Source organism: Oryx dammah, unplaced genomic scaffold (assembly GCF_014754425.2).
Source record: "Oryx dammah isolate SB20612 unplaced genomic scaffold, SCBI_Odam_1.1 HiC_scaffold_27, whole genome shotgun sequence".
NCBI lineage: Eukaryota > Metazoa > Chordata > Mammalia > Artiodactyla > Bovidae > Oryx > Oryx dammah.
The window spans coordinates 45,614,709-45,640,054 of record NW_024070211.1 but is presented as its reverse complement, the minus strand read 5'-3'; the positions used below and the strand labels follow the sequence as shown (position 1 = coordinate 45,640,054).

Here is a 25,346-nt window from a genome sequence, read left to right as displayed (position 1 = left end):
TGGACTGCCAGGAGATCCAACCAGTCCATCCTAAAGAAAATCAGTCCTGAATATTCATTGGTAGGACTGATGCTGAAGCTGAAACTCCAATACTTTGGCCACCTAATGCAAAGAGCTGACTCACTGGAAAAGACCCTGATGCTGGGAAAGATTGAAGGTGGGAGAAGGGGATGACAGAGGATGAGATGGCTTGGTGGCATCAACGACTCAATGGCCATGGGTTTGTGTGGACTCCGGGAGTTGGTGATGGACAGGGAGGCCTGGCTTGTTGCGATTCACGGGGTCGCAAAGAGTTGGATACCACTGAGCGACTGAATTCAACTGACTGATTGTGGACAAGTGTTATGGCAATAAAATGGATAACCTGGAAGCAATGGACAGATTCTAGAAAAGTTCCAAGAGTGAACCAGGAAGAAATAGAAATTATGAATAACCCAATTACAAGCACTGAAATTGAAGCTGTGATAAAAAAAAAAAAAAACTCACAGAAAACAAAAGCCCAGAATCAGATGGCTTCTGAGGAGAATTCTATCAAACATTTAGAGAACAGCTCTTGCCTATCCTTCTAAAACTCTTTCAAAAAATTGCAGAGGAAGGAACTCTTCTAAATTCATTCTACAAGTCCACCATCACCCTGATACCCAAATCAGAGAAAGACAATACCAAAAAAGAAAACTATAGGCCAGTATCACTGATGAGCATAGATGCGAAAATCCTCAACAAAATCTTAGCAGATAGAATTCAGCAACACATCAAGAAGCTCATATACCATGATCAAGTTGGGTTTATTCCAGGGATGCAGGAATTCTTCAATATACATGAATCAATCAACCAGATACACCATATTAACAAATTGAAAGATAAAAACCATATGATAATCTCAATAGTAGCAGAAAAAGGCTTTGACACAATTCAGCACCCATTTATGATTAAAACTCTTCAAAAACTGGGCACAGAAGGAATCTACCTCAACACAGTAAAGGCGATATATGTTAAGCCTACAGCAAACATTATTCTCAATGGTGAAAAACTGAAAGTATTCCCCCTAGGATCAGGAACAAGATAGGGGTGTCTACTTTCACCACTATCACTCAACATAGTTCCGGAAGTCCTAGCTACAGAAATCAGAGAAGAAAAAGAAATAAAAGGAATCCAGATCCAAAAAGAAGAAATAAATCTGTCACTGTTTGCAGATGACATGATATTGTACATAGAAAACCCTAAAGATACTATCAGAAAATTACTAGAGCTAATCACTGAATTTAGCAAAGTTGCAAGATACAAAATCAATACACAGAAATCACTTTCATTTTTATATACTAACAATGAAAAATCAGAAAGAGAAATTAAGTAATCAGTCCCATTCACCACTGTAACAAAAAGAATTAAATATCTAGGAATAAACTTACTTAAGGAAATGAACTGTACACAGAGAGTTATAAGACACTGATGAAAGAAATCAAAGATGACATAAACAGATGGAGAGATACTCCATGTTCCTGGGTAGGAAGAATCAATATTGTGAAAATGACTATGCTACCATATGCAATCTACAGATTCAATGCAATCCCTATCAAATTATCAATGACATTTTTCACAGAACTAGAACAAAAAATTTCACAATTCATAGGGAAATACAGAAGACTCCGAATAGCAAAAGCAGTCTTGAGGAAGAACAGAGCTGGAGGAATCAACATTCCTGACTTCAGATTATACTACAAAGCTACAGTCATCAAGACAGTATGGTACTGGCACAAAAACAGAAATATAGACCAATGGAACAAGATAGAAAGCCCAGAAATAAGCCCATGCACCTATGGGTACCTTATTTTTTACAAAGGAGACAAGAATATATAATGGGGCAAAGACAGCCTCTTCAATAAGTGGTGCTGGGAAATCTGGACTGCTACATGAAAAAGAATGAAATTAGAACACTTCCTAACACTGTGTACAAAGATAAACTCAAAATGGATTAAAGATCTAAATGTAAGACCAGAAATTATAAAACTCTTAGACAAAAACATAGGCAGAACACTCAATGACATAAATCAAAGCAAGATCCTCTATGACCCATCTCCTAGAGTAATGGAAATAAAAACAAAAGTAAACAAGTGGGACCTGATTAAATTTAAAAGCTTTTACACAGCAAAGGAAACTATAAGTAAGCTGAAAAAACAACCCTCAGAATGGGAGAAAATAATAGCAAATGAAACAACTGACAAAAGATTAATTTCCAAAATATACAAGCAGCTCATACAACTCAACACCAGAAAAACAAACACCCAACCAAAAAGTGGGAAAAAGATCTAAACAGACATTTTCCAAAGACATACAGATGGCTAACAAACACATGAAAAAGTGCTCAACATTGCTCATTATTAGAGAAATGGAAATCAAAACTACAGTGAGATATCACCTCACACTGGTCAGAATGGCCATCACCATAAAGTCTACAAACCATAAATGCTGGAGAAGGTGTGGAGAAAAGGGAACACTCTTGCACTGTTGGTGGGAATATAAATTGATACAGCCACTATGGAAGATGGTATGGAGATTCCTTAAAAAAAAAAAAAAAACTAGGAATAAAACCACCATATGACCCAGCAATCTCACTCCTAGGCATATCCCTGAGGAAACCAAAATTGAAAAAGACACATGTATCCCACTGTTCACTGCAGCACTATTTACAATGGCTAGAACATGGAAGCAACCTAGATGTCCATCAACAGATGAATGGATAAAGAAGTTGTGGTACATATACATAATGGAATATTAAAAAGGAACACTTTTGCATCAGTTCCTAATGAGGTGGATGAACCTAGAACCTATTATACAGAGTGAAGTAAGTCAGAAAGAGAAAAATAAGTGTTGTATTCTAACACATATATATGGAATCTAGAAAAATGGGACTGAAGAATTTACTTACAGAAGAGCAATGTAGAAACAGACATAGAGAATAGACTTACGGGGAGGGGAGGAGAGGGTGAAATGTATGAAAAGTGTAACATGGAAACTTACATTACCATATCTAAAATAGATAGCCACAGGAATTTGCTGTATGGCTCAGGAAACTCAAACAGGGGCTCTGTATCAACCTAGAGGGATGGGATGGGCAGGGAGATGGGAGGGAGCTTCAAAGGGAGGAGGATGTATGTATACCTATGGCTGATTCATGTTGAGGTTTGACAGAAAAACAAATTCTGTAAAGTAATTATCCTTCAATAAAAAATAAATAAATTAGGGAAAAAAAGAACTGAACTGAAACTGGAACTGACAATAGAGTTTGTGGTCTGAGTCTTGTTTTGAAACATTTCAGAAAACAAAATAAAACAAACAAAAAGCATGCTTAGTCTTTTAGGTTGTATCATTACCCTTCGGGGCTTCCCTGGTGGGTCAGATGGTAAAGAATTTGCCTGCAATGCCTGAGACCCAGGTGTGAGCCCAGGGTGGGGAAGATCCTCTCAAGAAAGAAATGGCTACCCATTCCAGTATTTTTGCCTGGAGAATCCCCAAGGACATAAGAGACTGGCAGGCTACAGTCCATGGGGTCACAAAGAGTTGGACACAACTGAACAACTTTCACTTACTTATTGCCCTCCAGGAAATAAAATTAAAAAAACATTATGCTGTTACAAACTAACTTTTTTTTTTTGAGCCAGAGGGAAATATTGTTTACTACACACGTAACTTTACTAAGCATATCAGACAGATAATGAGCAAAAGAAGTCCATTAAGTACAGATAAATCTTGAAAACAAACACCAACTGGACAATGTGATACCAAGGTGAAAAAATGATTTGATACATACCTGAATTACTTCATAAAGATGTACCTGAACTCTCCCTAACAAGAGAAGGTACTTTTTTGTATTGTCATGTTGCATTAGTTCTAAGCGAATATTATTCTTCTCATCATCTTGACGTCTGGGAACCTTAACACAAAATACATATGAAAAGAAACAATAAATTTCAGTCCGAATTTCAGACATAAATTCTGAATAAAAACACCCATAAAATATACTTTTTGAAGCATCCATTTTTTGAAACACCTATTTCAAGTACCATGGACAGAGAAGACTGACAACTTACAGACCCATGGGGTTGCAAAGAGTCGGACACGACTTAGTGACTGATCACACGTGTTGTTAACGACAGTCACCATCCTACTCATTAGATCCCAAGGACTTACTCATCTTATAACTGGAAGTTTGCACCTTTTGATTACCTTCATTCATGTTGCTCACCCCCAAACCCCACCTCTAGCAACCACCAATCAGTTCTCTATGAGTTCATTTCCCTTTTTTCCTTCTGGCTGTGCTACATGGCTTGTAAGATCTTAGTTCCCTGATCAGAGATTGAATCCACACCTTGGGCAGTGAAAGCACAGGATTCTAACCACTGGACCATCAGGGAATTTCCTCATTTTTTGGACTGCACGTATAAATGATCACACAGCGTTTGTCTTTCCCTGACTTATTTTACTTAGCATAATGCCCTCAAAATCCATCCATGTTGCTGCAAACAGCAGGGGATATTTATTTATTTATTTTGGCTGGGTCTTCACTGCTGCATGAGTGCATTCTCTAGTTGAGAGCATGGGTTACTCTCTAGCTGTGGTGTGAGGGCTTCTTGCTGCAGTGGCTTCTCCTGCAGAGCATGGGCTCTAGGTGTGTGGGCTCCAACGGTTGTGGTACATGGGCTCAGTTGCTATGCAAGCATGTAGGATCTTCTCAGACCAGGGATCAAACCCATGTTTGATCCTGCACTGGCAGGTGTATTTTTAACCAGTGGACCACCAGGAAGTCTCAGATGTGTAATATATAAAGTACAGGTGTACAATATAGTGATTCCTAATTTTTAAAGGTTGTACTCCATTTATAGTTCTATAAAATATCTGCTATCTTCTCCATGTGTACAATATATCCATGTAGCTTACTTTATACCTAATAGTTGGTACCTCTTAATTCTCTATCCCTGTTTTGCTCCTCCTCCTTCCATCTCCCCACAGGTAACCATTACTTTTGTCTTCTCTGTATCTGTGAATCTTCTTTTTTCTTATATTCACTAATCTGTTCTATATTTTAGATGCCACATATTAGTGATATCATACAGTATTTGTCTCTCTTTCTGACATATTTCACTGGGCATAATGCCCTCCAAGCCCATCCATGTTGCTGCAAATGGTAAAATTTCATTTTTTTTATGGCTGAGTAGTATTCTGTTGTGTATATATATATGTATTATATCTTCTTTTTCCATTTATCTTTTGATGGACACTTAGGTTGCATCCATATCTTGGCACTATAAATAATGCTACTATGAACACTGACGTCATATAGATACAATCTATTGACTGCTTATTGTGGAAGAAAAATATTAGCTGTCAGGAGCCTTGTCCCACAGTTTTCACATTTCTTTTCCCATTAGTCCTCCAATATATTTCATACTTTTTTGTTAGACTAACACTTAGTGTTTATAATATGTACATGTAACTATTTTTAGGATTTAATAATACCCTTACAACGATTATGTTTTTAGTCCTGTAAAATTTTTTTAATTTCTCTGGAATTAATGTCTTGCTTTTTGTTCACATTTCTTTTTTTGTTTGTCCAATTTTCTATGTTAATATTACTAGATAATTCCAAAACTTTCCATTAGAGTTCCACTAAAACTCTCCTCTTATTATAATCAAACTAATATCTCCTATTAAACATAGGAAAAATATTTTGATTATCTAATGAAAATAAGCACTCTATTAATTTATATTTTTCCAGTATTATTTGCAAGTTTTATTTAAATGAACATATATCTACAAAATTCCTGAAAATTTGGCAATAAAGCATAGGAAAATTATTTGCAAAGTAAAAGAAATAATATGGATTGCATCTAGGAAAATAATGCTTTTTTAAACACATGTTTAAAGAAATATTTTCAATACTCAACACTTAAGCAAAATGAAGTTTGAAATATATATATATATACACACACATATGTATATACACACATATATACATATATATGACATAGAGAAAATGTTTTAGGATTTCACTAAAATTCAACAGATGTAATAAAACTATCAGGAAACAATTGGACTAATCAAGGAATCCTGCAGCTAAATGAAATAGTATCTCTCATTTTAAAGACAGCTCTGAGATACATTTAGGATTCTAGAAAGCTTAACTGTAAACAGAAGTAAACTCAGCGGAGCAAGCCCTGGTGTGAGAGACAGTTTAATGAAGCCAGTTGAAGCCAGACTGACTGCATTCTCAGCTCCACCAATTACTAGTTCTATAACCTTAAGAAATTTCTTTAAACCTTGCAGTACCTATTTGTTCATCTGCAAAACAAAGATAATAAGACTATATATATAAGAGTACAGCAAAGGGTTGTTATAAAGACTAAATAAGCTAATCCGTGCAAAAGGAATGAGAGAGAGTCTACATAAGAAGAAAGCAGAGAGGTAGAGAAAAAGGAGATGAAAAAAAAAGGTGTGCTATGGCCTGAACGTTTGGGTCCTCTCAAAAGTCATGTTGTAGCCTAAATCTCCAATGCAATAGTATTTGTTCATGGGGTGTCTGGGAGGTAACTAGGTCATGAGAATTGGAGCCTTGTGAATTCTGATTAGTGTCCTTCTAAGGAGCCAGACATCCTGGAATGTGAAGTCAAGTGGGCCTTAGAAAGCATCACTACGAACAAAGCTAGTGGAGGTGGTAGAATCCCAGTTGAACTATTTCAAATCCTAAAAGATGATGCCGTGAAACTGCTGCACTCAATATGCCAGCAAAATTGGAAAACTCAGCAGTGGCCACAGGACTGGAAAAGGTCAGTTTTCACTCCAATTCCAAAGAAAGGCAATGCCAAAGAATGCTCAAACTACCACACAATTGCACTCATCTCACACGCTAGTAAAGTAATGCTCAAAATTCTCCAAGCCAGGCTTCAGCAATATGTGAACTGTGAACTTCCAGATATTCAAGCTGGTTTTAGAAAAGGCAGAGGAACCAGAGATCAAATTGCCAACATCCGTTGGATTCATGGAAAAAGCAAGAGAGTTCCAGAAAAACATCTATTTCTGCTTTATTGACTATGCCAAAGCCTTTGACTATGTGGATCACAATAAACTGTGGAAAATTCTGAAAGAGATGGGAATACCAGACCACCTGACCTGCCTCTTGAGAAACCTATACGCAGGTCAGGAAGCAATATTTAGAACAGGACATGGAACAACAAACTGGTTCCAAATAGGAAAAAGAGTACGTCAAGGCTGTATATTGTCACCCTGTTTATTTAACTTCTATGCAGAGTACATCATGAGAAACTCTGGGCTGGAGGAAGCACAAGCTGGAATCAAGATTGCTGGGAGAAATATTAATAACCTCAGATATGCAGATGACACCACCCTTATGGCAGAAAATGAAAAGGAACTAAAAGGCCTCTTGATGAAAGCAAAAGAGGAGAGTGAAAAAGTTGGCTTAAAGCTCAACATTCAGAAAACAAAGATCATGGCATCCGGTCCCATCACTTTATGGGAAATAGATGGGGAAACAGTGGAAACAGTGTCAGACTTTATTTTGGGGGGCTCCAAAATTACTTCAGATGGTGATTGCAGCCATGAAATTAAAAGACACTTACTTCTTGGAAGAAAAGTTATGACCAACCTAGATAGCATATTCAAAAGCAGAGACATTACTTTGCCAACTAAGGTCCATCTAGTCAAGGCAATGGTTTTTCCAGTAGTCATGTATGGATGTGAGAGTTGGACTGTGAAGAAAGCTGAGTGCCGAAGAATTGATGCTTTTGAACTGTGGTGTTGTAGAAGACTCTTGAGAGTCCCTTGGACTGCAAGAAGATCCAACTAGTCCATCCTAAAGGAGATCAGTCCTGGGTGTTCATTGGAGGGACTGATGCTGAAGCTGAAGCTCCAATAGTTTGGCCACCTCATGCGAAGAGTTGACTCATTGGAAAAGACTCTGATGCTGGGAGGGATTGGGGGCAGGAGGAGAAGGGGACGACAGAGGATGAGATGGCTGGATGGCATCACCGACTCGATGGACATGAGTTTGGGTGAACTCCAGGAGTTGGTGATGGACAGGGAGGCCTGGCATGCTGCAATTCATGGGGTCTCAAAGAGTCGGACATGACTGAGCTACTGAACTGAACTGAAGGAACTTGCTACCTTCCAGAAAAGCAAGAAATAAAGGTCTGTTTTTTAAGCCATCCAGTCTGTGGTAATTTGCTATAATAGCCCACCCTGACTAAGACAAGTGGAAGAGGGCAGATGGGAGGGGAAGAGTGAGACAGAGAAGAATGCATGCATGTGTGATAAACACTGAGAATCACCAACAACAAGCTTTCAGAGAACACCACAATTATACATTTTACAGTAAGCTGCAAAAACATCAATATAGCCCATAATATAGAAATAAATACTGTAAAATATCAAATAAAAAGAACACTGCTTTTGTATTTTTCCTATCCCCTGAGGAAAAAACATATTAGTGTAGAATATTTCAATGTATTATAAAAAATACATTACTTTTTCTAGAAGAGAAATTTAACGTTACCTGTACAGAAAAATACTTCACTTCATCAAATGTAATCATAACATCCTTTTCAGTGTTTTGGGATAGCAAGCTACAAGTTTTTGTACATTTCACCACATTGTTAATAGAGATGCGAATGAACAAATTACTGTAATGCTGGGAAATGACTGAAAATACATATTTAGGAAGCAAATTTTGTTGTAATTGACAGTAACACATTGTAAAATTAACCTATTAAACAATTCAGGCCAAAACCTAAGACTCAATCAAATAAAGAAAGAAGTTATAGAGCATATTAAACAATAAGGAAAGCATTTTAAAATAGTATTTTTCCCGATTGGTGGTAGGCACAAATAGGAAAAGATGGTTGATTCTTCATTAGATTACTTCTCATATTTTTATCCTCACATTTTCATTATAATTATTTTGAAAATTTTTCTATATATTATTTTTAAGGTAACCAAACATTCACAACACATACTTGAAAACTTTTTCTAATAATTATGTGGAAATTCGAAAAATACAATAATTCAGAATGATCTATTCTTAATTTTAGGACAACAAAATTTAAAGCAGCACTCTATCTTGTAATTCACTTCACTGTCTACTTCACATATTATACTATATTGGTCAGTATTTTTATCTTTCATAGCACTCCATGAATTAAAACAATTTTGTTTTTATGATTTATCTTTAAAACTCTGCTTATATAGAATTCTCTTCAATAATTCACTTTATATAAAAAAGAATCATCAAGCCTTCATAATGAGGCTGGTTTTATGCCACAATAAATCCAATAATAAGCATTCAACTTACTTAAAGTCACCGAGAAAAATATTTAAACAATGTTTAAGAGACACATAGAAATAAATTAGTACTATCATCCAAGAAGATATATATTTTTTCTTAAACTTACACGATGATTGAGGTGGATTACAGATAGTTAAAAATCTTTTGTTACTCCCCGCCTCAAAAAGTGAACTTAATATTCTCCTCTGCTCTTGAATCTGGCCTAGTCCTGTGACTATTTTAACATGCAATGGACACAACCATGGCTGAGACAAGGACAAGGTGAGAGAGGCACCACCCAGGGTACAAAGTTAAGTGGACACCAGAAACTTCAGTAATCAAGATAGTATTTTAATATTTTAAAATAAAAATTAATGATGAAAGACAAGACCCTGGGACAACATGGGAAGAAAGGTCCAGCCTCTCAGCTAAGTCCAGTCTTTCAGGCATTCTCATTAAGGCACCAGACACTTAAATGAGTTCTTTTGGACATACCAGCCCTTTTGAACTACAGCCCCAACTGTGAAAATGTGAAGCAGAAGAACCACTTAGTGAACACATAGATAATGATTAGTAGTAAAATGGTAAATGTTTTAAACTACTGAGTCTTTGAGTGTTTTGTAAGGCAGCAATATATAACTGAAACAGTGACATATGATCCTAGTATGATCGTTAAATCAAAAGAAAGGATACTCTTAGGCGTAAAATGTTTGCAGTTTCTTACATGAATGGCCAGGCAGCCGACCTATAACAATCAAAATAAAAACAAAGAGAATGAATTTTTTTAAAGTTAATTTTTCTTTCATTTTACTGTCACCAAACTATATTTTTTAAAGTTCCAACTTGTTAGTTTTTCTCATTAGAAATTTTTTATTAGCAATTTCTAGTCACAGATATAAAGCAGAAATACAGAAGAAAAATAGCCAAGATTTGTTCAAAGTAAACCTAAAATAAACAAGAATACAAACCCAAAATGGTTCATTTATTAACTTCAATACAGCTGTCACTCTGAATCATTTTCATTTTACATTAGGTGAGGACTGATAAAACATAACATCTTGGGAATCCCTAGTACAGATAACAGTTTTTCTGCCAATCAGAATGTTTTCAGTGATTATTAGAATGCTTATCTGACTCATAAAAATGAAAAATTCATGAATATGGTTATCAGAGACAGCCATTTTCTATTCATGCTTTTTGATACCATGTAATAAACATTAAATTGTCTTCATATGAAATAAAAAATTTATATAGGTTTATTGAGACTTAGTCATACATACCACATCCCCAAATGGCACCAAACTTGGTGCCTCATGTGTTACTTCTGGTTCTTTATTTTCAGACCCTTTAAGAGTTTTTCTCAGCATCTACAATGTAAATAAGTTGAGACTTTAGAAGGCAAAGAAGAATATAATTAGATAAAATATCACTTCAATTCAACAAGTATTTTATGAGTGTCTAGTGTCAGATACTATATATTTTAGTATTATATATTCTATGACTTGAAAACTCATCTCTACCCCAAGTTTATTATTAAGTTAGCAGAGAAACAAAATGTGTTGTGAGATAGGAGAGAAGTACATAACAGCATGAACAGTGAGTTCTCCTTGCTAACAAAAAATGATCATCTCAATCTAATGTGGACTAGATCCTGTATCTCACAAACAGCAGTAACCCTGGTGCAAAGTATTTCAATATTCCTTCAGTTATCAGCCACTGCAGGGACTGCAATTATACCCTTTGGAATAGTAGGTACCCTGGAAAGGACTAATAAATAGATGGCTTTTGGTTTTTGGTTGTGTGATTTCATCCAGAATAACTCAATCAATTGGTATCTGTGGGTTGATATTTTGTTTTTAAGAGCTCTAGTCACTACACATAATGGTTAGCATTTAAAAATTACGAGACATTTTAATGCAGATTTTTAAAGTAAAGAGCTAGGGATGGGAAGGGGAAAGAGAGGAAAGGTGAGGGGAATAGTGAACAAATGGTCTATTAAAAATCTAACCTGAAAAAAGGAGAATTATATTTATTCTCAACCATCGCTGAACTTGAATCAACATGGTCTTATCTATAAGGAAAAATTTCCCAAAAGATTTGTTGTTATGTGTCTTTTAAGAATCACTTGTTTAATTCTTATAATATGCATAAATCCTTAGTTATGTTGAAATTTTTGTTTTAAAGGACAGAACAAATACTTGAGGTGTACTGAAAACATTTTTTAAATATATATCTTGGATCATTTTGTTATTGTTGCATGACTCGTTTAATGTGCTTTTTATATATGATTAATTCACAGGTTAAGCTAACTGAATGACAATTACTGTATTGTTACAAAAATATCAATCTGTGTACAGTCTATGTGTATTTAATATGGAACACCATACTTTCTGTTTTAATGATCTTCTTATGGAAGTCTACTTTGAAAATGCATCTTAGTAACTACTAAATAACTAGGAAAAACTTCTTTAGAATACTAATACTCAATTTAGCCTTAACAATTTGGCATTTTACTTAACAATCCTTCATTTTATCTTTTTTACTTTTCCTTCCTCATATGAGCAGAGCTGTCTTCAATGGCAGCAGCATGAGCAAAACAACTCTTTGCCAAAATTCTGTTTAGAACCTTGAACAAAACTTCTAAAGACTAGTCTCATAAAGCCTCTGACACCACATAGAATTTCTCCTGAACCTGCAGAGAATTTTAATTCCAATTAATTCCACTTGCCTTTTATCTCTGCTGCCTTTGGCCCCACCTTGAACAGAAGTCCCTCCTGGCACTTCTATTTAAAAGCCTCTGCACTTTGTTTCCAATGGCCTTTCTGGACCACTCTCCCTCATTCCACAGTTTTCTTTGAAAACCCACCAGCCTGCAGGCTTTCCTTCTCCTAGCATTCTCCCCTCCTAGCACTAATGGCAACCTCACTATCCTTACATCAGTTAGCATTCACTAGTGTACTGGCAGGATTATATGCCTGGCATTGTGCTGCTTTCAGCTTGTAATGTTCCTGCCCTTGAGAAGTTCAGGCCAGTGTTGAAGACAAGTTAAAAAACGATGACAGTTTCACTATAAGAAAAACAAATGCTGAGAAGAGAGAGTTTATCTTTACTCATTCTCTGCACATATCTTATACATGGAAAAACAATAATTTATTCAATTGGTCAGATACTGTCATTCAATGTACAAGCTACAGATACATGGAATTCTTTAAAACAGTTTGGGTATTGCGTTTGCTAGTTAAGTAGGTCAATCAATTACATTACCTTGAGTAGTAGAATATTTAGTTTACTTTGCAAATAGATAAACATTGATCACAAGAAATTTCATGGCAAAGCCATTTTAAAAAGTTGGTAAACATAAAGATGCATCATACACTTTGGTTTTACAAAAAGAAATGTTGCAACTTCTAAACTTTTCTTCGATGGCTGTGAGTAGTACACAAACTAGCAAATATTTTAAAATATATACTTCTTAATCTGTCCTTTCAGAGTAAGGTGGTGACATTTTAATGAGTATGAAAATAACTATCTTTTTGAAATAAACTCATGTTAAGATGAGAACATTTTAAAAACTACTGGAAATATTTCCTTCTAAATACACATACTTTATGTGTATGCAAATGTGTTATGAGAACCCTAGAAGCTTACAGTATCACATTTTAAAAATTTAGAAACACTTTAAAAAATTTAAAGTGTTTAAAGTGTTTAAAAAATTCACAAATGAAGAATTTCAGCAGGTTGTGTGCTGTGTGCTGTGCTTAGTCACTCAGTCGTGTCCGACTCTTCGCGACCCCCTGGACTCCTCTGTTCATGAGGAGTCTCCAGATCTTTACCAGCTGAGCTACCAGGGAAGCCCATCAACAGCTTGAGACCATTTTTCCTTTTAAACGTAAAAAAATGAAAGCCCTCCCCAGAGTTTACCAGAACTAAGTAATCAGAGAAGTAACATTTTATGCAAAACATGTGAGCTAAAAACTTGAATAACATGACAGAAATGAAAAATGAGTACTGTGATTTAACAGGCTCAAGAAAAAAGCATTGCTTCCAATTGGAATTTCAAATATTTAAAGGTATCTTTTCTAAATATAACAGCATTAAAAACTGAACACTGAAATAAATTCGCCTTAAACCAGACCTTCAAACCACTACATCACTTAGTATTAAATCATGTTTTTCAAAAATAGTGATACTTATTGATTTACGTACCACTAATAAACAAAATGAATTAAAAATCAGTTTTAGAAATATTGCTTATTTGTAATTTTTAATTTTTGTATATTGTAGAATCTATAAAGTAAATTGCATTACATTTTATAAAGTATAAATATTCAAAACATTGGTTAAAGATGTTCACATATTTTTATTGATAATATTGTGCAGTCAAAGAAATTTGGAGAATACTGCTAAGAAGTCACATTTAGATGCCTATGTCTCTCTTTCCAAATCTATCTTTCTGGAGGTTTGAAGCTGCCAGTTCCCACATGTATGCCCACCTCGGCACAGTCTGCTCAGAATGAACACCTTCTCCATCTGATAGGCCCACTGCCTTCAATATGATATGGAGGTAAGAATTCCATAATAGTTTACAACTGTGACTCATCACCAGAATGCCTTGGATGAAAGTAATACTTAGTTCCCTATTTGGTTGTCCACTTTTCTGAAAGTACTAACGGTCACAACACTGGAGCTAAAGAGAAGCGAGGGTTATTAATCCGGTACCAAGCCCCATTCAGGATGCCTATAAACCACTGCATAAACACAGGGCAGATAAGGGGAGTGAGAAGAAAGAGTGTTAGGGAAGGAGGTGACAATGTTTCAGTTGGGTCTGAAGAAGTAAAAAATTAAAGACTAGGGGAAGAGGAGCCTAGACAAAATAAATAAGTGTAAAAGCATAAAGAAGTTGTATTATATATATATATATATTTATTTATATTATGTAATATGTATATATTATACATAAGTATGTTATATATACTTTATATATGCTTATATGTAAATAAATATACATATCTACCTATATTACATATATTATATTATATTATATAAAATATGTAATTCATTTCCTCAAATTGAGCTATAGTTTTAGGCAATCAAAATCAAAGTTCCAACAAGTCTTCCTGTGGAAACTGATGAGCTTTTCCAAGACAATCTTGAAGAAAAACAAGATGACGTACTTAAAAATTAAAGAAATAAAGACATTATTTATTAATGTCTAACAGCATTAGCATGAAGTGAAGTGAAGTGAAAGTTGCTCGGTCGTGTCCAACTCTTTGCGACCCCATGAACTATGCAGTCCATGGAATTCTCCAGGCCAGAATACTGGAGTGGGGGTAGCCTTTCCCCTTCTCCAGGGGATCTTCCCAACCCAGGGATCGAACCCAGGTCTCCGGCATTGCAGGCGTATTCGTCACCAGCTGAGCCACAAGGGAAGCCCTTGAAGAATGGAATTAGTATTAGCATAACAATAGATAAATGCACCAAATAAACTCATTACAGAGTCTGGAAACAAACATTTATGCAAACTTCACTTGTGATAAAGACGGAACTAAAGAATAGTGGGGAAAAAACACTGTCAAATGAGTAAGTAGAAATTGCCACACAGAAGAAAGAGAGAGAAGAAAAAGCAGAAAGAGAGAAAGGAAAGAAGAGAAAAGAATGAAGAACAAAAGGGAAAAAAAGAGAGAGAAAAAGAATAGAAAACCTGACATACCTCACAGTACACACACAGAATCAGGTACAGTGAATTGCAGATCTCAATGTGAAAGGAAAAACGATTAAAAGATAATACAGAAGAAGATTTTCATGACGTTTTCATGATATAAACAATTAGAAGATGATATAGGTAGATTTCTAAAACAGAACACAGAGCAATAACCACAAAAAAGTTTGAAATATTAAACTACATTAAATTTAATAACTCTTATTAAATGACACCATTAGGAAAGTGAATGGGCTTCCCAGGTGGCACAGTGGTAAAGAATCCACTTGTCAATGTAGGAAATGCAGGAAGCACAGGTTCCAATCCCTGGAGGAGGAAATGGCAACCCACTCCAGTATTACTGCCAGCAAAATCCCATGGACAGAGGAGCCTGGCGAGCTGCAGTCCATGGGGTCACAAAGAGTCAGACACCACTGAGAACACACATACACACACAGAGTAAAGTGAAGATAAGACACTGGAAGATTTTTGCAACATGTTTAGTATAACTGACAAAGGGCCTATAACTAGAATGGATACACAAAAGTATACAAACTAGTAAGAAAAAGTTAGACAATCCAACAGAAAAATGGGGAACAAGCACTTCACAAAATAGTTTATAAGTTCACTCATAATCATTTGGAAGGGAACTCACCCTCATTAGTCATCAGGGAAATGAAAGCTAACACCACAAAGAGATACCACTACACTTCCCTGAGATGTCCAACCATTAAAAGATGGGCACTATGAAATGGAAGGATGGAGATTATTTAGAACTCTAACACACTGCCAGTGGGAATATAAATTGGTATATTCTCTTTGAAAAACATTTGGTATTTGGTTGAATACATACATAATAATGACCCAGAAATTCCATTCTTAGATATATCCCCAACAGAATGTAAAAACATGTGTATCAAAAGACATATACAAGAACAGTTACAGCTGTATTACTCACCATAGCCAAAAAATAGAAACAACCCAAATATTCATTAACAATGGAATGGATAAATATAATGTGTTATGTTCATACAATGGAATATTACAAAGCAAGGAAAATGAAAATAACTACACGTACACACAGCGAGGATGAATCTCACAAACAAAATATTGAACAAAACCCCCGAAAATACATATCTTTACCTGCACATAGGACATTCTGTAAGATGTACCATATGCTAGCCCATAAAACCAGTTTCAATAAAATTTGGCAAAATTGAAATCAAACAAAAAATGTTCTCCTACTTCAACAGAATAAATTATAAGAACACAAGGAAATGTGGGAAATACACAAATCTTGGAAATTAAAAACATTTGTAAATAAGCTCTGGGCCAAAGAAGAAAAACAACAGAAGTCAGATGTATTATGAGCTGAATATAAATGAAAACACAACACAAAATCATGAAGTGTCCTAAAGCAGTGCTCAGCTAAAAATCAGCATTAAACATACTTAGAAAAATAAGAGCAAGCTCAACTCAAAGCAAGGAAGAGGAAGAAAATAAAGGTTAGAATAGAAATTATTAAGATTTTAAAAAAAAATAGAAAATCAATGAAACTAAAGGTAGGTTCTTGAAAAGATCACCAAAACTGACAAATCTTTAGCTATACTGATGAAGATAAAAGATAGAGGTTACAAATTACCAAAACCAAAAAAGAAAGGGGTATACCACTGATCTTACAAAATTAAAAGGATTATAAAGAAATAGTATTAGTTCTTGTAGCTGCTATACAAATTGCTACAAACTTGGTGACCTAAAACAATAAAAATTTGTTTTTTCACAGTTGTGTAGACCAGAAGTCTAATATCAGTCCCCTTGGGCCAAAATTTTAAGGAAAAATCCAGTCTTATGCCTTATAGCTTCTGACAACAGGCCAGCATTCCTTAGTTTGTGGTCACATCACTCCAACCCCTACCTCTGTGATCACACTGCCTTCTCTTCTGAGTGTGTCCAAATATCCCTCTATCTCTCTCTTATAAGGACATTTGTGATTACACATTGGGCCCATGAGATAATCCAGGATAATGGCCTCCATCACAAATCCTAAACTTCACTCCATGTGCAAAAGTTTATTGCCATACAAGGTAACTACTTACAACCTCAAACAATTTTATGTTAACCAATTAGAAATGTAGATGAAATGGAAAAATTCCTATCAAGGCACATATTATTAAAACTGAAGCAGAGACATTACTTTGCCTACAAAGGTCCATCTAGTCAAGGCTATGGTTTTTCCAGTGGTCATGTGTGGATGTGAGAGTTGGACTGTCAAGAAAGCTGAGTGCTGAAGAATTGATGCTTTTGAACTGTGGTGTTGGAGAAGACTCTTGAGAGTCCCTTGGACTGCAAGGAGATCCAACCAGTCCATTCTGAAGGAGATCAGTCCTGGGATTTCTTTGGAAAGAATGATGCTAAAGCTGAAACTCCAGTACTTCGGCCACCTCATGCGAAGAGTTGACTCACTGGAAAAGACTTTGATGCTGGGAGGGATTGGGGGCAGGAGGAGAAGGGGATGACCAAGGATGAGATGGCTGGATGGCATCACTGACTCGATGGACATGAGTTTGAGTGAACTCCAGGAGTTGGTGATGGACCGGGAGGCCTGGCGTGCTGTGATTCATGGGGTCGCAAAGAGTCAGACACAACTGAGCAACTGAACTGAACTGAACTGAAGAAAAATATCTGGAAAGACTTATAACAAGTAAAGAAATTAAATAACTAACTGAAGCTCTTTCCTACCAAACCAAACAAAAACAACTTAGGCCCAAACTGTTTCACTGGTGAATTCTATCAAATACTTACAATCGTTAACAAACTCAAGGAAAAAGAAAAAACAAGAAGAGGAAAGTACACATCCCAAGTTATTCTATGAGGTCAGTATTACATTAATACCAAAGCCAGACAGGCATCACAAGATGAAAAAACAATAAATCATTATTCCTGACAAATACAGAGGCAAAAATCTTCCACAAGATATTAGTAAATTAAATTCAACAACATTAAAAAGAACCATACACCATGACAAAGTGGGATTTTTTTCATCTGAAAAATCAATGTAATAAAATTAATAAGTCATATTAGTAAGTATGTCCAATAAAGGACAAAATGACAATTTAGCTAGATGCAGAAAATGTATTTGACAAAATCAAGATATATTCTTTTTTAAAAAATATTTATTTATTTATTTGGCTGCACTGGATCTCAGTTGTAGCATGTAGGACTAGTTCCCCAACCAGGGATGGAACCTGGGCCCCCTGCGATGGGAGTGCAGAGTCTCAACCACTGGACCACCAGAGAAGTTCTAAAATGTATTCTAAATAAAAACTTTGAACAGACAAGGAATAGACGGGAAATTCTCCAACATCACACTCAAAGGTGAAAGACTGAATATTTTCCACTTTAAGATTCAGTTCAGTTCAGTTCAGTTGTCAGTCGTATCCAACTGTTTGCAACCCCATGAATCACAGCACGCCAGGCCTCCCTGTCCATCACCAACTCCCGGAGTTCACCAAAACTCATGTCCATTGAGTCGGTGATGCCATCCAACCATCTCATCCTCTGTCGTCCCCTTCTCCTCCTGCCCCCAATCCCTCCCAGCATCAAAGTCTTTTCCAGTGAGTCAACTCTTTGCATGGGGTGGCCAAAGTACTGGAGTTTCAGCTTTAGCATCATTCTTTCCAAAGAACACCCAGGGCTGATCTCTTTTATAATGGACTGGTTGGATCTCCTTGCAGTCCAAGGGACTCTCAAGAGTCTTCTCCAACACCGCAGTTCAAAAGCATCAATTCTTCGGCCCTCAGCTTTCTTGACAGTCCAACTCTCACATCCACACATGACCACTCGAAAAACCATAGCCTTGACTAGATAGAACTTTGCTGGCAAAGTAATGTCTCTGCTTTTGAATATGCTATCTAGGTTGGTCATAACTTTTCTTTCAAGGAGTAAGAGTCTTTTAATTTCATGGCTGCAATCACCATCTTCGGTGATTTTGGAGCCCAGAAAAATAAAGTCTGACACTGTTTCCACTGTTTCCCCATCTATTTGGCATGAAGTGGTGGGACCAGATGCCATTATCTTCGTTTTCTGAATGTTGAGCTTTAAGCCAACTTTTTCACTCGCCTCTTTGACTTTTATCAAGAGGCTTTTTAGTTCCTCTTCACTTTCTGCCATAAGGGTGGTGTCATCTGCATATCTGAGGTTACTGATATTTCTCCAGGCAATCTTGATTCCAGCTTGTGCTTCTTCCAGCCCAGCATTTCTCATGAGGTATTCTGCATAGAAGTTAAATAAGCAGGATGACAATATACAGCCTTGACATACTCCTCTTCCTATTTGGAACCAGTCTGTTGTTCCATGTCCAGTTCTAACTGTTGCTTCCTGACCTGCATATAGGTTTCTCAAGAGGCAGGTCAGGTGGTCTGGTATTCCCATCTCTTTCAGAATTTTCCACAGTTTATTGTGATCCACACAGTCAAAGGCTTTGGCATAGTCAATAAAGCAGAAATAGATGTTTTTCTGGAACTCTCTTGCTTTTTTCCATGATCCAGTGGATGTTGGCAATTTGATCTCTGGTTCCTCTGCCTTTTCTAAAACCAGCTTGGACATCTGGAAGTTCACGGTTCACATATTGCTGAAGCCTGGCTTGGAGAATTTTGAGCATTACTTTACATTTCTGGTTCACTCTATTTTTAATCAACATCGTACTACAGGTTTTATTCAGGGCAATCAGACAAGAAAAAGGAAGTAAAGGTATCCACAATTGAGAAAAAGAACTAAAACTATCTTTATTTGCAGGTGACACAGTTCTGTATACAGAAATTCCTTAAAAATCCACCAAAAAAAGAAGAGGAAGAAGGAGAGAAACTACTAAAATTAATAACTTAGTTCAGCAAGGTCTTAGGGTACAAGAACAAAATATAAAAATGAACTGCATTTCTATATACTAGCAATGAAAAATCTGGAAATAAAAAGAAAACAATTACATTAGAAATAGCATCAAAACAATAAATACTTAGTAAGTTTAAAAGAAGAAATGTAAGACTAGTACACTGAAAACTATAAAACATTCCTGAGTGAAATTAAAGATCTAAATGAATGGCAACATTCCATGTTTATGACTGGAAAGATTCAATACTGTTAAAAAATCAATTCTCAAACTGATCTATGACTGTGTGTGTGCTCAGTTGCTCAGCCGTGTCTGACTCTTTGAGACCCTATGGACTGTAGCCTGCCAGGCTCCTCTTTCCATGGAATGTTCCGAGCAAGAATATTAGAGTGGGTTGCCACTTCCTTCTCCAGAGGATCTTCCCAATCCAGGGATTGAACCCAGGTCTCCTGCATTGGCAGGTGGGTTCTTTACCACTGAGCTGCTAGGAAGCCCAAATTGATCTACAGAGCCAACAAAATATACAAACCACTAGCTAGCTTAATCACTATATAAGGATAAAACACAAACAAGAAATAAGATTTTTGAAAAACCATAAAAGACTACTTTGCAGACCTCCAAATGCATTTTAAAACCTAAATATAATCTATATCTCCTGCTGCTGCTGCTAAGTTGCTTCAGTCATATCCGACTCTGTGCGACCCAATAGACAGTAGCCCACCAGGCTCCCACATGCCTGGGATTCTCCAGGTAAGAACACTGGAGTGGGTTGCCATTTCCTTCTCCAATGCATGAAAGTGAAAAATGAAAGTGAAGTCGCTCAGTCGTGTCTGACTCTTAGCGACCCCATGGACTGCAGCCCACCAGGCTCCTCCATCCATGGGATTTTCCAGGCAAGAGTACTGGAGTGGGGTGCCATTGCCTTCTCCAATGGTACCATGGGATACTTAATCTTTGAATTCGGTAGAATTCCCTGTGAAATCGTCTGGGCCCGGTGCTTTTCATTGGTGATAGCTCTCTCTCTCTCTCTCTTTTTAAAATAGAAAATGGTCTGTTCAAACTATTTACCACCAACAGCATCAATTTTGCTGGGCTGCAGTCCATTGGGTTGCTAAGTCGGACATGATTGAGTGATTTCACTTTCACCTTTTGCTTTCATGCATTGGAGAAGGAAATGGCAACCCACTCCAGTGTTCTTGCCTGGAGAATCCCAGGGACAGGGGAGCTTGGTGGCCTGCTGTCTATGGGGGTCGCAGAGAGTTGGACACGACTGAAGTGACTTAGCAATAGCAATAGCAATGGCACCATTAACAAAAATATTCTTATTCTTTTTACAAAGCAAGCATAGCATTGATACCTAAACCCATGAAGAAAATTACAGATGAATGCGAAGGCACTTCAGTTCAGTTCAGTTCAGTTCAGTCACTCAGTCGTGTCCGACTCTTTGTGACCCCATGAATCACAGCACGCCAGGCCTCCCTGACCATCACCAACTCCCGGAGTTCACCCAAACTCATATCCATCGAGTCAGTGATGCCATCCAGCCATCTCATCCTCTGTCGTCCCCTTCTCCTCCTGCCCCCAATCCCTCTCAGCATCAGAGTCTTTTCCAATGAGTCAACTCTTCGCATGAGGTGGCCAAAGTACTGGAGTTTCAGCTTCAGCATCAGTCCTTCCAATGAACACCCAGGACTGATCTCCTTCAGGATGGACTGGTTGGATCTCCTTGCAGTCCAAGGGACTCTCAAGAGTCTTCTTCTCCAACACCACAGTTCAAAAGCATCAATTCTTCGGCACTCAGCTTTCTTCACAGTCCAACTCTCACATCCATACAGACCACTGGAAAAACCATAGCCTTGACTGGATGGATCTTTGTTGGCAAAGTAATGTCTCTGCTTTTCAATATGCTATCTAAGTTGGTCATAATTTTCCTTCCAAGGAGTAAGTGTCTTTTAATTTCATGGGTGCAATCACCATCTGCAGTGATTTTGGAGCCCAAAAAAATAAAGTCTGACACTGTTTCCACTGTTTCCCCATCTACTTGGCATGAAGTGATGGGACCAGATACCATGATCTTCATTTTTTGAATGTTGAGCTTTAAGCCAACTTTTTCACTATCTTCTTTCACTTTCATCAACAGGTTTTTTGTGTCCAAGTCTGTGCGACCCCACGGACTGTAGCCCACCAGGATCCTCTGTTCATGCGATTCTCCAGGCAAGAATACTGGATTGGGTTGCCATTTCCTTCTCCAATAGATGAATATAACAAAAATATTGATACAAAGATACTAAATAAGAAAAACAGAATCTAATACCACAAAGAAAATAATATGCAAAAATCAAGTGAGACTAGTTAGTTCTAGGAATGCAGTAAGTTGGTTCAATAATAGGAAATTCACTAATAATGAAATTCTCCTTATAAGGAGAAAAATTATGCAATTATCTCCATATATCTTTATTAATAAATGGTCCCTGACAAAATTCAACAACTTTTCCTGTTAAAACACTCACAAAAAGCAATTAAGCCAGTACTTGGAGTTTGAAACTTCAAATGTTTCATTTGGTGGGGAAATAGTGGAAACATGGACTAAGATCAGGAACAAGCAAGGCTGTCTACTGTCTCTGCTATGACTCAACATGTTACTAACTGGTAGCATTAGTCCATTCAGTTAGGTAAGAAAAATCAAATAGAGGCAAGAGAATTGAAAGAAAAGAAGCAACACTATCTCTATTTGAAGATGGTCTGATAGTATATCTAAAACCTAGGGAATTAATAATACTACTAACTCAAATATTTTAAAAATTCAATAAGGAAGCAGGACATGAAATTAACATACAGAAATCTATAGCCTTAATATACATAAATAATTGAAGTATATAAAGTAGAGGAAGCCCCACCTGAGGAATAATCTTAACAAGAAGTGTGCAAAACTCTTAAGAGGAAAACTTTAAAACACTTCTGAAAGACACAAAAGTAGAGTTGAATAATGAAAAAACATCTCTGGATAGAACAGACCAACATCATAAAGATGTCAGTTCTACTTAATTTATCAATGTAATGCAATCTTTAGTTTTTTAAAAGGCTTTTATTATGAGATAAACAAGTTAACAAAGTTTTTATAAAGAGTGAGAATAGTCAGGAAGTTACAGGAAAAGAAAACTACAAGAGGGAAGGGGACCAGCCCTACTAGACTTCAAAACATACTTTAAGTCTTTAAATAAAAGAGAATGGTCTTAAGTACTTTTCCCAAGGTAGAGTCATGAAATATATGGGAAATGCCTACTAAATATGCTTGACCTTGGAAAATGCTGCATTTCATATTCCCTTCTTGAATATTCACAAGGCATTCAGCATGTTAAAGATTGCTGCAACAAAGGATTTATCTTTTCTTAAAAAAAATTATAAGGTCTTGGCACTTGAATTGATAAACACCAATGGTATAGAATAGAAGTCCAGAAAAAAAAAACATATGGAAGCTTAAATCATGCATAAACGTGGCATCTCAAAACTCTAGGGCAAAGATAGATTTTTTTTTTTTTTAATAAATGGTGCTGGGACATCTATTTGAGAAAAGAATAAATTAAATCCAGACTGCATACCACACATTACAAATAAATCAGGAATCTAAATATAAAAATGATATACAAGCATTAGAAGGCAAATTCAATTCCTTAAATTTGTATACCATTTGTTTCCTGATAGAACAATATCTTTATGTATATGAATTGTTTCCTGATAAATACTGTACTATTTTTTTAATAACTTAAGAACAACAAAGAATGCAAAATTTCCTAATAACACTCTAACAAACTTTGAAAATGTGAGTTTCAGTTTGATTCCCCTTTTCCATTTCTTCTATGTTTTGGCAGTACCCCTGCTGCTGCTGCTGCTAAGTTGCTTCAGCCCTGTCTGACCCTGTGCGACCCCACAGATGGCAGCCCACCAGGCTCCCCCATCCCTGGGATTCTCCAGGCAAGATCACTGGAGTGGGTTGCCATTTCCTTCTCCAATGCATGAAAGTGAAAACTGAAAGTGAAGTTGCTCAGTTGTGTTCGACTCTTAGCGACCCCATGGACTGCAGCCTACCAGGCTCCTCCGTCCATGGTTTTCCAGGCAAGAGTACAGGAGCGGGTTGCCATTGCCTTCTCTAAATGGAAATTAAACTCGAGTTTCATATACTTCAGATACAAATTTACCTAATTAAGAACAGGACACCAATAATTCATTTTGCAGACATGATACAGTTTTGCTCCTGCAGGTCCATGTATAAGAACCTCAGGCATTGAAAAGAGAGCTAACTGATGTTTCTGGAGTTGAGCCCTTTAGACAAATGAATTCCCAGTGATGATTATGATGATGTTAGCAGCTAACATCTGTTATTGCTTTACTTCACACTGCATTAAGTATTTTATACTATTACCTCTTTTAGTTCTTCAGACAACCCTTCAGGGTAGGCAGTAATTAAACGGTACTCTGACAAGTTAAATAACTGTCAGCGCCCCACAAGAAAACTCTTCCTCAGGTGTTCAGTTCAGTTCAGTCGCTCAGTCGTGTCTGACTCTTTGCGACCCCATGAACTGTAGTACGCCAGGCCTCCCTGTCCATCACCAACTTCCCGAGTTCACCGAAACCCATGTCCATTGTGTTGGTGATGCCATCCAACCATCTCATCCTCTGTTGTCCCCTTCTCCTCCTGCCCTCAATCCTTCCCAGCATCAGGGTCTTTTCAAATGAGTCAGCTCTCGACATCAGGTGGCCAAAGTATTGGAGTTTCAGCTTCAACATCAATCCCTCCAATGAACACCCAGGACTGATCTCCTTTAGGATGGACTGGTTGGATCTCCTTGCAGTCCAAGGGACTCTCAGGAGTCTTCTCCAACACCACAGTTCAAAAGCACCAATTCTTCCATGCTCAGCCTTCTTCACAGTCCAACTCTCACATCCATACATGACCACAGGAAAAACCATAGCCTTGACTAGACGGACCTTAGTCGGCAAAGTAATGTCTCCGCTTTTGCATACGGTCTCTAGGTTGGTCATAACTTTTCTTCCAAGGAGTAAGTGTCTTTTAATTTCAGGGCTGCAGTCACCATCTGCAGTGATTTTGGAGCCCCAAAAAATAAAGTTCGCCACTGTTTCCACTGTTTCCCCATCTATTTCCCATGAAGTGATACAACTCTCTAAACGAGGGCAGGTTTCCCTCCCTCCCACTGGCACACTGAGCCCTTGGTCCTGCCTGACCCTCTATGGGGTCAGGGGACAGACTCCACCCGCCAGACCCCCCACTTACATTCAGCAGCCGGTACCCAGGACCCTCCTTAGACTCGACTTTGGGCAGATTAGGGGTCTTGTCCTGCCCCTGGACGTTCCAGGCTGAAGAGAATTTCGACCCCCGTGCTTGCATATTTTCCAAGTTGGTTTGGCAAATTCTC

General features: G+C 37.1%; 1 protein-coding gene across 1 annotated transcript in view; it reads right to left on the bottom strand.

Annotated features, from left to right (window-relative positions):
- The window catches only part of C2CD6 (C2 calcium dependent domain containing 6), a 133,595-nt gene extending 108,277 nt beyond the window's left edge, over positions 1-25,318 (bottom strand). Inside the window, exons 1-5 of the mRNA XM_040227921.1 lie at positions 25,205-25,318; positions 10,612-10,698; positions 10,025-10,076; positions 8,564-8,709; positions 3,809-3,931 (exon numbers count right to left, since the gene is read on the bottom strand). Coding sequence (XP_040083855.1) covers positions 3,809-3,931; positions 8,564-8,709; positions 10,025-10,076; positions 10,612-10,698; positions 25,205-25,318 — 522 coding nt within the window. The remainder of the gene's footprint in view (positions 1-3,808; positions 3,932-8,563; positions 8,710-10,024; positions 10,077-10,611; positions 10,699-25,204) is intronic.
- Positions 25,319-25,346: the final 28 nt, after the last annotated feature.